Consider the following 13,587-nt stretch of genomic DNA (forward strand, 5'->3'; position numbering starts at 1 on the left):
GGGCAAATATGCCGGTCATTGTCTGTGTATACGGGCAACAGGAATAAGACCCTCTACTTCCTTTCTGTGATTTTTAAAGGGGTTAGAGAGTGTGTGACGCAGTCATGTACATATTTATATACATTCTGTTGTGAATGATTGGAATATATGTGACAGCAGTCATCCGGGACCACGAATAATCCCTGCGTGAGAAGAAACAGGGATTTTACCAGTAAAGTAAAACAAAGCAAAGTGAAGCAAAACAAATTGCAATGTCCATTATATGAATGCAAATTATATAATTCATTAAATTTCCCATACCTGCCTCCGAACTGACAGGATTCATGGTTGAGTTTGAAAGGAGACTGTATAGCCACGAAAACAACTGCCCCTCTCTTTTGTATGATTGGTATGAAAACCAGCATCATGTGAGCACGTCTGTTAAAGCTACCAGCTGAACGAATGATATCACAGAGTGCACATATTCCCACCGGGAAGTCTGATTTCACCCAGTCGCATAAAACATTGAATGCAATGTCAAGAATTAAAAAATTGTTTTCTTCTCAGTTGTTCTGCAAAATCCTTATACAACTATATAATCTCCTTTATTCATCTCTGTTGTTTAGTGTTTTGCTAATTATTTGATGCACTCTTCAATAATGAGATACTTTGAAGAATGAAACATATGTACAGTATGTATCATCTTTTCAGATGTTTAAAAAAAATAACAGAAATCCTTGGTGAAAACACGCTCTCCAATCTCTTAATTTATTTCCCTCTCCTCACGTGTCAGCAAATGCAAATATTAATATCAATAGTTCAGCCTGCTATGAGTTTCTTCCCATATTTTCTGCAAAAACCTTTTTTTTTCAACTTTTTGGATCTTTTTTTGAAGTCACATGTTTAGGATTATCACAACAGAGCATAACACCATGCAACAAAACCTAAACCCATGACGACTGCCTGGTAGGTGTTTTGTCCGTAAGAAATGACCACCTCTTATCCTGTGCAGGGGGAGAGTGGGGGGGCACACATAAACCAATGAGATGACGTCGATGACTGAGCGCGAGGAGCAGGCTGCGTCAGACAAGCTCCTCCTCTCCCATTTGCTGCTGTGCGCTTCCATCTCCATCGCTGGAGGACGGACAGGTAACCGCAATTCATGTTCTCTTCTGGAGCATCAATGCAGCGGTTTTTACGGAGTTTCTGGGAAATAGGGAATCGATAAATGAGAATAAATAGATTGGCTGTTGGTTGATGGGGCTTGTAGCTGTGAGGTGTGGGATGCTTTCATGGGAATGGTATGGATAGTATGCGGCGCGCGCTCAATACGTGACCCGTCCCTGTAATTTGAGGGGTTCATCTGGCGCGTCGCGATCGCACAACCGTATTTCTGGCTGTTAGTGTGTACGCGTTTGTGTTTATGCGTGTGCGTTCACGCATGCAGTTGCCCGTGCGCATGCGTGTGAGTGCAATTTTGGGAGTATTGAACCCGCTCGTGCATCAAGGCTGCGTTGGTCAGGTCTTGTTAGAACACTTGCAGGGACTGCGGCGTGTATCAAGGCTTAAATGGCGGGCTTGTGTTCTGTTATGCAGGCAGACTGCTATAACGTAGCATGTCCCCCCTATTTTGTGCCGTGTTTTAATGTTAAAGCAATTTAGCAATTAAGAACATTTAATAAACAAAGCGCAGATTACGATTGTGTAAACATGTGTGAACATGCAGGATGTTGGTTTGTTCCCTGATCTGGAGGGTTTGGGCTGCTATTTGTGACGTGAAAATGAATACGGCATTAATGTTTTAGCGGGTCGGGTTTGCTCAGAAGCTCGACAAATGTTCCCATTTAAAACACGGTTCTCCTCCCCTCAGGATGGAGGCCCTGTTGAATGAGTGGCTGTGGCAGGAGGAGTCCTGGCTTCCTCCTGGCGTCACCTGGCAGGACATTAAGATGAAGGAGGACGAAGGCCGCTTTCCTCTACCCAGAGATCTCGTCTACACCGTACCACTGGCCTTCGCCTTCATAGCCCTCAGATTCATCTTCGAGAGGTGAGACACACCTGCTTCCATCCCGACTGCACTGGGAAAATCACAGCTGCAACATCTACCTTTTCATTGTTGTCGTAACTGTGACTTGGACAACTGTAAGTAACTCGCTAAGTTTTCAATATTTGTGCTGATCTTGGATTTAGTTTTTCATTGAGTCGATCCCCAAGTGAAATGTTTAAACACATCGTGTGCATCTTATTTCCTCTTGGAAGTGGTTGTGGTTGCTGGCTGATGTGCTGCCTGTGTAGCTCAGCATGACAGCCCCTTTACCCTTCATTTGTGCACTCGGCAGATGGAGTGAACGGACCAGACAGGCAGTGTAAAGCAGGCATCATGAGTGGACAGTTTTAGCTGCTGACTGTGTGAAAGGCTTCGCTCCTCCCAGACGGAATGGACTCTGCCTTTTGAAATGCAGGGCTGCCTGTCATTTTAGTCAAATAAGATTTCCTGAATGGTGGTATGTAAAGTACCAGCATGCACCAGTGTGACGGGTGGGCAGGTGTGCAGCTTGTGGTCTGACTGTTTGTTAGTTGTTGTGGAAGACAGTGAGTTATGAAGGTGTTGCTCACGTCTTATGGTCTATCAGTCGCTTGAAGGTGAAAGGGTGTGTTTTTATGTGATCATCCCGGGTTTCAGCTTTTCCCCCTATTTTGTTTTCTCTCTTTTGCTCTCAGGCTCATTGCTCTCCCGTTAAGCAAACATTTGGGTGTGAAGGACCGTATTCGGATTCAAGCCGATTCTGTCCCAAAGCTGGAGACCTTCTACAAACAGACAAGTCGTCAACCTTTGCAAGTTTGTACATCAGTTCTGCCTTCCCTTTGTTACAAGAGAAAATCCTCAAATCATGTTTTACTTCCCTTCAACTTTTATACCTTCAGTTGGATTTCCTCAATAAAATCTTTTTAGCCTTCGATCCTTACGAGAAGAGCAGCAGTAATGCTTTGTTGACTTTTATGCCCTTATTTTCTCTCCAATGCTTCATAACGCCTGAACCTAGTTTGCAGAAATGATTTTGACTTCCTAGATTTTCAATCGAATCTAAATCTTTGAATCTATATTTTGATCAGCCCACCAGGTCAGTTCATTGTTATATACAGACTAGTAGAAAATCTTATAGTACCTGGCTACATAGTCATCCTAAAACAAAATATTATATGAGAATTTTAAGTCAAGAATGCATTCTGACCAATAGTAAAAAGTAAGGAGTTGTAAGCATGTTTATGCTTGTGAAACACATAATACACAGCGCAATTATACTATGATTGCAAGTAGTTGTATTGCACAAATAATGCAGCAGTTTACACATCATTTACATTTTTTGTATTTGTAATTGTCAAGAATAGGGATTAAAAACACCACTTACACTGCAGCCTTGTGATTAATGTGGTTCAAAGGTCATTGGCCATGAGATGCAGAGAAACTAAAATATCTATTTTTCCCCCCCTGCAAAATGTTATTACTATTATCACAGAACGTCCAAACGTATGTGGGGCTGTTCATGTGCAAGTGTGTATGTCCTGAGTAATTTGCACAACACATTTCCATGTGTCCAGCACCCGCACTAGTGGCACCTGGATGTTGCCTTTGTAGTTAAGCATGTATGTAAATACCGGGTCACAAGACATGACACAGGTGCAAAGGTAGGATGATATTTATTTGTACAGTACAACTCTTTTGAGTATTGCTGGCGCCATCCTTTAATTCAACACAAAAGTGTTTGACATAACATGTTAAAATGGAAATAAATAAAAAGACATGTGTGGTGTTTTGCCCTAATGGAGTCATTAAAATAAATGGAGGTTTCCTTACTCAGCCGGCCTGCGTGCAACAATATTGAATGTGTAAATAGGTGTGTTTGTGTTTTTGTGTATGCAGAAGGAGGCGGTGAGCTTGGGGAAGCAGTGTGGAATCTCTCAGAGAAATATCCAGACCTGGTTCAGACACAGAAGGAACCAGGACCGGCCGAGCAACACCAAGAAGTTCTGCGAGGCCTCGTGCGTTTTTATTTTCCTTAACACACACACACACACATATTTACATATTGTTATTTTTTTTCAAATGGGAAATTCAACAGCGAAATTTTGTGTGTTGGACTTAAACCTTCACATTCCTGCTTTGACATTTCTTAAACGTCTCTCTGATTGAGCTAATTCACCAATTTACTGGATTCTGTAGCCTCTAACAAATGATGTTGTTCATTTGTATCTGTGCAGCTGGCGTTTTGTCTTCTACCTCATATCCTTCACTGCGGGACTCGGCTCTTTAATTAATGTGAGTCTGTAAGTCACCTGTATTTCCTTTTAAAGGATCAGCCTGACTTACACATTACAGGTATTTATACTGTGTGAGAACGCTTAGCATGCATAGTAAACATGACACATAGCATGTGAACACTCACCGTGATGATTGTGTGATCTTACAGACGCCGTGGTTCTGGGATCATAGAGAGTGTTGGAGGGGTTACCCCAAACAGGTGAGCAAGAACACGCTTGACTTGAAGCTCAGGTGGTCTATGGTGTCGCTATGAACTGTAAAACATTGTCAGGCAGGATTTCAAGAGGAAGCGGGGCCTCATAAATCAGGTTTCTCGCTATTTTTTCCTTCATTCCAGAAAATGCAAGAACTTGTTTTAAAGGCTTGATATCTTGGTGTATTTTTATTTGGATACAGCAGAAAAGGGTTCGGATCAACGGCTCAACAGATCAAATGCTTGTATACAACGCTACAAAAATCAATCAACTAGTGCGACGTACACTAACACCTTTAAAAAAAGGGATTAGGAGAAATAACAACTCGGAGGAGCCCGACAAAATAAGACCACATAAGACTTCCACAATACCTTTTTATCAGTATACTACACCCACTTACTGAGTTGGTGAAGCTTATATCTCTGAAGTGTTGATGGCAGGTCAGCCTCCCTACGTACAGAGAACAGCTCCTGCAGGCCTCACGCCAGCTGATCTTTTTCCTTTTTCCGGAGATCCTGAGGCATCTGACAGAAAGAAAGGATGCTTATACGAGGGTTACAGGCCACAGTCCGCTTCCTACCATTGTGTTGCTGCGAAGAAGTTTTTGTCTGTGCGGGAGCTTCAGAAACACAAGCACGTCCCCACTGTAAATCACCCCGGAGCCTTCAATTCTTTCCCCCTACACACACATCCTGAAGTCACCGTGAAATAGTAGTCGATTCTGGTCTTTTAGCTTCTTAGACAACTATTTAAAATATATCTATTTTTTCAGAAACTGTTGAGCTTTGAAAAACACAATCACAATCACATACCACAGAACTAAATTTGGACTCATGTTTTCTGTCTTCCTCTCATTCTGTAGCCCGTGGCTGTGGCTCATTACTGGTACTACATCTTGGAACTGGGCTTCTATTTGTCGCTACTTCTGTGCGTGTCTGTGGACGTCAAGCGAAAAGTGAGTGTGAGGATTAATAGTTTTTACTTTATCTTTATAGAACCAACAGTAAAATACAATGAAGTTAAAAAAAACATGTACATAAGATGCACCTATACAAAGGAATGCTAATTTTCTTATATGTGCTCTAAAATACTATAAATTACATTAAATATTGAATGTGATTCATCTGTCATGTTTTTGCGTCTTAAGGAAACCATCTGAGATGCTTACTGCTGCAGCTTACTTAGAAATGTCCTTATTTCAGTGAGAAAAAGGTTTTGTATGATTCAGCCTCCGAGCTGCCAATCAAAATAAATGAGCTTCGAACTAAACAAGAAATCACTCCAGACAACATGTACTGTACATCTGCTTTTCCAATACTTGGACACAACTCATGACCGACTCAGGACCGCAGACCAAAGACTTGGTAACGACGACTATGCATCTTCTTCACACTTTGTGGTCTGTGTGTGTGTTTGTGTCCATGTGTGCCTTCCAGGACTTCAAGGAGCAGGTGATTCATCACATCGCCACCGTGTTCCTCATCGGTTTCTCCTACTGCGCCAACTATGTGAGGGTTGGCACTCTGGTGATGCTGGTGCACGACTCCTCTGACTTCCTGCTCGAGGTAAACCACCACACGCTCTCTCTGGAGAGAAGGAAAGGACAGAATGTATTGCAAGTTAAGGGGATTGTGTTTACTCACATGCAAGGTGTTGAAAAGCCAAAAGCATTGCACAAAGGCCACAGGGAATCTGACTCGGATAGAGCCATTGTGTAATTTTTGTGTGGACGTGATTGTTGCGTTTTGGTAAAAAAAAAACGAATGACCTTTGCGATATCTTTGGGTTTGTATTCAGCCAGAAACTCCTGTAAAGCAGGAAATGTGTTAAGGGAACTCATTTGGTATATTAGAGATGTAATTATATTGTGGATTTCATTGTCTGGCTTAATTCATCTCTGTCCGGCCACTCACGTGATAATATGTATACTTTTCTCACATTTCTTCTTTTTTCTTTGAGTAAATGTTTGTGATAGTTTCTGTGCTTTTTCGCTGTAGAAACAATAACAGAGAAAGCCTGGGATTGAATGCAGGGATTAACCTTACTTGTAAAATAGTTTGGATTGGATAACTCAACGGCAACTTTTCCTCTGAAAGTCTGCCAAGATGTTTCACTACGCCGGCTGGACGAGGACGTGTGACTCGCTCTTTGTCGTCTTCGCTCTGGCGTTCCTGGTGACCAGGCTGGTGGTGTTTCCTGGCAGGTACAAAATGTCATGTTGGAATACTGTGTACACATTGCACATTGCGTTGCACACAGCCTCAAACTTAGGCGTCACCAGGTTTTTTTTTGCTGGGGTCATCGGGGGTTTACAACACTGCGTCAGCTTTTACACAAATAGTTTTATTACAAAATCCTCTGCCACCTTCAGTGTGTTCTGGTTTCCTACCTGAGAGCAGAAGATTTACCGTCCCCAAGCAAAGAGTTGATAAACAGTATTCAAGTGGTCAAAGTGCTCTTAACCCTTTGAAGAGAACCATCACCAAAGCTCCGTCTTACTGTTTGCTTTCCAGAGTGGTCCACACAACCTTGGTGCTGTCTCTAGAATTCTTCCAGCCCTTCTTTGGTTATTATTTCTTCAACACCCTTCTGTTAGTGCTGCAAGCACTGCACATCTTCTGGGCTTATCTGATCCTGCGTATGCTTTACAAGTTTGTGTTCCTGGGCAAGGTGAGAGGATTGCAAATTAAAAGGGAAGGTTGCTGTGAGTTGCCTTCGCTCCGGGGGAATTCTATACTACTTGTTTTTCTTTCGTCACAGGTGGAGCGCGATGAACGTAGTGAGGACGAAAGTGAGGTTGACGATGAAGAGGAAGCGCCCGAGGAAGATGGAGACGAAGGGAGCAGGAAGCAAAGAAAGGGCGCAATCAACTGCAAACTGGCATCGCTGGCTAACAACTGTGTCCTGAACAACCTGACTAGCCAGAGGAAAATAAACTGCAGAGCGCAGAGTCGCAAAGCTAGATAGTGGAGTCGCGTACTTCCACGCTGACTGATCCTCGCTGGGGAAAAAACAATCGTTTGCCCTCCTACTTATCGAAGAATAAGTTGTTTCCAATATATGATACATGCACATGGCTTGTGTCCAACCCAACACGGTCCATTGGCCAAACAGGACATGCATGATTCCTGATTATCTTCAATGAAAAAACAGAGCAAAGAAGCACAGAGGATTGTAGATCTGCTCACCCGGTTGGCAGGCTACTTCCACTACATACAGTATCGATGGCAAAACAAGCAGGAAGGGAAATATCCTTCACAACAAATCATTTGGTTTTTGCAGATTTTGTAATCACGTTGTTTTTTTATTATGATATTAATGAATTCATTATGTACCTTAAAGTAAAGCTTATATCCTTTATTTGGTCAACAAGGAATTCCAAATGTTTTACACAAAGTCAAACTGATCCTATCTAATACATGTTATGATGACGTTTTAATGAGAGCAACTTAAAACTAGAATTGAATAGTATTCACTCCTGCAGCTTTGTTTCCACATACACGGACGGTTTGGCTGGTTGTAAACAATATATGTTCTAGTAAATATGTTGATAAACCACTTTATATTTTTTTATGAACCAGGTAGTTTGTATGTTGATGTACTCTGTGGCAGAATGTGAAAAGTCCCTGAGGGCGGGATCAAGGTACAGATTTCTTTGATTTGATGTTGTCGGTAATGTACGTGCTCAATTTTCAAAAGAGTTACGGCGCCTCCTGGTGTACAAATAAGAATATATCTTGTCTGCTAAAATGATGCCTTTACAAAATATTTCTGCTCATAGAAATATGGATTCTGTGTTTTTCTTTTTCTACTTTGAATATCATTGTGACAGCATGATTTCGCAGCAAGGTTTCTGTCAAGGTCTGAACCACTGGCTGTTTGCTTTGTGCCTTGCCTGCTGTTTTTACCGTAGTCTGTGAATAGTTTTGATATTTGGTACTTGGTGGTGAACAAGTATGCCATGAAAGTTACGCAAATGTGAGGAGTAGTTTACTAAGGTTCAATGCTTTATGGCTCACATAAAGGCCGGTGCGTACCATTTAGGGTATTTAGTGGCATTGAACATGAATTTAAACACTGAAAGACATGGTTCAGTGTATTTCAGCTGTCTCCAAACTCCAAGTTCCTTAATTAACAGATATAGTGTTCAGAAAGTACACTCTCAGTATACACAGAAGTTCATTCATTTCAAAAAACAGATGTTTAATTTCCATGGGTTAGTTTCAGGATTAGACAGTAAAGTAGAAAATGGATTGTGTCTGCCTCTGAATAACTGAGGCAGAGTGGGATTCACTAAAAGGGCTGATCCACTGAATAACCCATGACCCACACTAAAATATCAGTGTTACTTTAATAGATATAAAACCTGTAGTAACATCCCTTTTCTATGAAAGTCACACTGCACACTATTCTCTTGTGAGTGCACATGGATGCTTTTTCTGATATGTTGGCCTGCTGGAAGGTTTTAATAAATTATTTCTATTTAAGAAGTTAGTACTGCTGTTTTTTTTCATGTTTTTGCTGTAAGTCTCAATCATAGATAGTAGAATAGATTTGAGTAGGTCAGTCACATCACGTGGCCATCCTGATGGTGACACACCCTCTCAGCGGCACGGGGCACGGTATGGCGTCATCCACCTCAATGCAAGTATCTATGTAGGGGTCCACAAGCACCATGTTTGGAAACGCTTTGTTACTCTTCCTCTCGCTGACCAGGTACATCTGTCCGCTGATTGTTGCGCAGCCACAGAAGAACTTCCTGTCCAGGCATTCCTCCTTCAGCGCGGTCCACTCGTCTGTCTCCGCGTCAAAACGCATGGCTTGGCCTCCAAACAGGTAAAGGGCACCGTTCAGCTCTGAGGCAACCAGGTCGTATCTGGTATCCCAAAAAAAAAAAAAAGAAGAAGAAATCATATAACAAGGGCTTGATAGGAGAATCGATTTTGAAAACAACAACGTACTAATTAAGAAATATTAGTTTCAGAATCTGTCAGAAAGCAACCCCCGAAAAGAGTGCGCTAAATTGAAAATTCACTCACCTTGGAAACGGAGAATAGGAAACCACATCCCACTGGTCGTTCTTCACCGTGTACCTCTGAACTCCACCATACACCTCCCCGTTTTCATCCAAGCCACACGCCACATAGATACACGAGCCCAGGGCAGCAGCGGCTGCCCTCTCCACAGACCTGACCATGGGGCTGACCTCATCCCAGCCCTCCTCTGACCCCAGCACTAGCCTCTCTACATCGGCCATAAGCCCTTCGTCCCTGCTGCCCCCCAGGACATACAGTGAGGAGTCTAGCCCTATGGAGCAGTGGCTGTGCCTGGACCTCTGCAGGGCTGGCCCATCCACCCAGCGCTGGTTCCCACATTGGTATATCCTGACCCAGTCCACACTGAACCACAGCACGTCCCGGAAAAAGCCACCTGTCACCACCACATTGTCCCCTACATAGTTGGAGAATGAGAAAATGAAAACAATATAATGTATGGATTTTGATGTCCAATATACGTTGTATCAATCGGAAAGTATTAAAGGTAGATGATTTAGATGCATCATCATGTAAACACTTCCCATGAGGAATAAATTCATTTCTACCAATCAAATCCATCATTACCTAACGCAGCTACCGAGTACTGGGTTAGGTTCTTCCTCTGCAGAGGGGCGCAGCTCTGCCATCTACCACTGAGTGGGTGAAATTGGTACAGTGACTGCTCTTCCTCATTATGAGGTCCACCCAGGACAAAGAGGGTCTCTCTGGCCCTGGTCCTCGTCATCGATCTGCCCATTGACCAAGATGTCGGGAAGTGTTCATTCAGCGTGCAGATGAGCTTGCCTCTGGGGTCAGAGCTGTTCATTTTGCTCAAAAGTTCAGTAATAAATGGTAAAGAGAGCGACTCTGGCCTCACCAGCTGAATGAGCTCCAGAAAATGTTCCTCTCGCTTTGAATCAAATGACACCCAGCGTAGGGTGGCATCTACGGCCAGATCATCTTTGTGGATGGCAAGGTCATCACTGGCGAGAAGGTCGGCAACAGTCTCCTTAGACAGCGATAGGAAATCCTCTTCAGCGACAATAGCAGAGAAATGTGTGAGCGCAACCTGCCGAGCTGCAGTGTACAGCTGAGCGCAGCCCCGCTGCCAGGCGAAGGCCATCATTCCCAGACAGTTGCTGAGGTGCAGCTCACGCTCCAGGAACTTACAGCACAAAAGCCTGGCGTGATCCAGTTGTAAAAAGTCTGCGGTCTCAAGAATCCCAAGAACGTTTTCCCTCTCCAGAGCTAGATTGGATTTCTTGCTGTGTTCCATCAAGACCTTGAAATGCTGCAGACTCACACCTTTGATCTCAACTTTCCTTTTGCTGCTCTCGAGGCCGCCGCCAAAAAACAGAGCCCTGAAGTAGGGACTCTGGCGAGCCAGCTGTTGACGGTTGACATAAAAACTCTCTCCTTCTACTTGTAGAATAGAATCGGGGATAAGAACAGGCGCAGAGTTGGAGTCTGCCATATGCCAGGCAGATTTTTCCTCCTCGGGTTTGTTTATCTTTTCAGTCATGACGGTGTATTTAAAGCTCTAAGATTTCAGCTCTGCGTCGGCAAAGCACGCCATTTCACCGACACACCAAACGTCTTCTGGACATTTCCTCCTTCTCCTTCTAGTTTACAACACACCAACTGGTGGTATTAATAGACGTCCCCCCCTGACTGAATGCTGGCTAAAAGCAACAAGGAAAAGGAGGTCAGCGTGAGAGACAGATGCTGATTACAACATAGAGTCAGAAATGTATCATTAAGCAATAATTGTCTGATTATTAAACTGTGATCATTTTTACTCTTGGCAAATGAATAATACTAGAACAACCGAGTGACGTCAGCTACAGACGCTCGTGGATTTGATTGGTGGAATACTTTTGGGGTCACAGTTTCACTTCCGTGTCACACAGCAAACATGGCGGTGAGTTCATATGGCTTCAGCTTTCATTCAAACACATTTTAAATGTTGCGCCCGTACACGTTGGGTACGAATAGTAAAACGATGGCTCCCTTGAGTCCGTTATGTTTATTCCGAATATGACGTCCGAGAAGTACTCGAAATGAACGTGGCTTTAGCTCTTCCGTTTGCTAACTCGGCTAGCCGAGCGAAGCTAACCTCTGAGTCCGTGTTTGTTTGCGACGAGCTTTCATCGTCAATTACCAATCAATGTCCGTTTGCTCTGTGCAGGATAAAGAAAAGAAGAAAAAGGAGAGCATCTTCGACTTGTCAAAATACATCGACAAGCCAATTCGTGTGAAGTTTCAAGGAGGACGAGAGGGTAAATCGACTAGTCCCGAAGATAGCAAGCTACCGTCAATGCTAACTGAGTTAGCATTGAGCAAATCAGACTTCGCGTCGTTTGGGTACTGTTGTGGATTGCCTGGCTAATGAGAGCTTTATTCTGTGTCGTTAACCCTCAGCCAGCGGTGTCCTGAAGGGGTTTGATCCTCTGCTGAACCTGGTACTGGATGGTACTATCGAGTACATGCGTGGTAAGTCAAATTGGCCATATAAACTCGAGCAGGTGTTCGGGAGACGTGACGTTAATTTATAGCTGAATAAACCAAAACAACAACTTATCTGCGCCGACAGGACACTGTGGAACTTCCACTCCAACGGACACATTGTAAAGTAAAATAAAGGAAAAGACATGAAGTGATGTCGAGGACTGGTAGAAAATAAAGACCCACGGACAAGTCTAGATTTAACTTAATTTGTTTCATGTATGTGCTAACAAGAAAGATATTAAACCTTTTATTTGGTTGAACCTGATATTTTAACTATACCGTTTAGTGGCCATAATACAAATAGAAGTCCCATTTGCTTGAGAATTCTCACAGCCTGAAACCAAAATCAAGCAATGATTACATTGCTGTATGCTTGCTTCACGTGTCAACGTTTTGTCACCAGATTCATATTGAGAAGTGTTATTTTATAATAAAGGGGAGGTAAATGGTGCAGACTTATTTGTATTTCTACAGGCGCAGGTTGAACAAAGGGGTCTCCTCTCCTTTCTTAATATCGTGCTTCCTTGTCTCCTCATTCCTCTGGCTTCTTACCTTGAAACGAGAAGAGCTAAAAGCGAGGACACACAGATGTATATGAAGTGATTCCTCGGTAGGGTTAGTTAGGTACGTTAGTAGTGGTCTACGGGGGCACGTGGTCTACGGGGGCTCCCTCTTTTAAATGTTTAAAGGGGTTTGTTTAAATTGCTCTTCACATCCACGTGTAAAAATGTGATTCTTTTGTCTCTTTAACCTTAATCCATCCAGACCCAGATGACCAGCTGAAGCTGACAGAAGACACCAGGCAGCTGGGTCTGGTGGTCTGCAGAGGAACCTCCGTTGTGCTAATCTGTCCGCAGGACGGCATGGAGGCTATACCGAACCCTTTCGTACAGCAGCAGGATGGCTAATACGCAACCAATCATTGGCTTCATTCATTCACGCACACCGATACAACCATGCACACACTTTGTGGAGTTTTTTTTCTGTTTAAATTTTAAAGAAGTCATAACTGTATTACTGCGTCAAACACAGCAAATTTCTGTTGATAATCATAAGTTGTACACCAAATGGGTGCTTGAAAGCACTTCAGCTTTGTTTCTGTCTGTCGTGTGCAAGTTTGCAAAGATTTGAGTTGTAAAGAGCCCACGCGTTTGGGAAGTTAACCGTACTGTTTTCTTTTTATCCTCAATAAGAAACTTTTTACTATTCTTTGTTGTTTTTGATAAGAAAATAAAATAAAATAAATCCTAATGAATGTTGTATATTTTTAACTTTAAATCATTTAGTTTTTACTTTGTGGACACGCTGCCGCATTGGCCACAGCTCCATCCACCAACTTGTTCCTTGTCATCTTTGACAGTGTTTAAAGGATTGAAGGGGATTTTGTTTGTGGACATAAGCCACCGAAGCCTCCCTGTGCACACAGGGGCAGTTGGCATAATAGGTGGCTCTGTTCTGCAAGTGGGGTGAGCTAATAATGCTGTTAAAATGGCAAAGCAACTATTTATTGTTGAAGCAAAATCACATCCACTTTTATAAACTGTTATTC

At 42.9% G+C, this 13,587-nt stretch overlaps 3 protein-coding genes across 4 annotated transcripts; 2 read left to right on the forward strand and 1 right to left on the reverse strand.

The window, feature by feature from the left end:
- Window positions 1-1,014: 1,014 nt before the first annotated feature.
- On the forward strand, window positions 1,015-8,981 carry cers4a (ceramide synthase 4a). Of its 2 annotated transcripts, none has more exons than XM_040183762.2 (11): window positions 1,015-1,128; window positions 1,850-2,026; window positions 2,701-2,818; window positions 3,902-4,020; window positions 4,240-4,297; window positions 4,449-4,499; window positions 5,357-5,449; window positions 5,931-6,059; window positions 6,591-6,697; window positions 7,008-7,164; window positions 7,255-8,981. In XM_040183762.2, exons 2-11 carry the CDS (start codon window positions 1,851-1,853, stop codon window positions 7,459-7,461), a joined length of 1,215 nt encoding a protein of 404 aa, XP_040039696.1. In that variant the 5' UTR covers window positions 1,015-1,128; window position 1,850; the 3' UTR covers window positions 7,462-8,981. The 2 variants fall into 2 exon arrangements, with proteins under 2 accessions (XP_040039696.1, XP_040039695.2); XM_040183761.2 differs by lacking the exon at window positions 1,015-1,128 and adding an exon at window positions 1,135-1,280.
- On the reverse strand, window positions 8,360-11,188 carry LOC120823624 (kelch-like protein 23). Its single transcript, XM_040183760.2, has 3 exons — window positions 10,116-11,188; window positions 9,534-9,945; window positions 8,360-9,370 (listed from the first exon to the last, which is right to left on the reverse strand). The coding sequence occupies exons 1-3, from the start codon at window positions 11,050-11,052 to the stop codon at window positions 9,067-9,069; spliced, it is 1,653 nt and encodes a 550-aa protein (XP_040039694.1). The 5' UTR covers window positions 11,053-11,188; the 3' UTR covers window positions 8,360-9,066.
- Window positions 11,189-11,324: 136 nt separating this feature from the next.
- On the forward strand, window positions 11,325-13,289 carry lsm7 (LSM7 homolog, U6 small nuclear RNA and mRNA degradation associated). The gene is made up of 4 exons (XM_040183763.2): window positions 11,325-11,451; window positions 11,719-11,809; window positions 11,952-12,023; window positions 12,804-13,289. Exons 1-4 carry the CDS (start codon window positions 11,446-11,448, stop codon window positions 12,944-12,946), a joined length of 312 nt encoding a protein of 103 aa, XP_040039697.1. The 5' UTR covers window positions 11,325-11,445; the 3' UTR covers window positions 12,947-13,289.
- Window positions 13,290-13,587: the final 298 nt, after the last annotated feature.

The sequence above is a fragment of the Gasterosteus aculeatus genome, chromosome 8 (genome assembly GCF_964276395.1).
Source record: "Gasterosteus aculeatus chromosome 8, fGasAcu3.hap1.1, whole genome shotgun sequence".
Taxonomy (NCBI): domain Eukaryota; kingdom Metazoa; phylum Chordata; class Actinopteri; order Perciformes; family Gasterosteidae; genus Gasterosteus; species Gasterosteus aculeatus.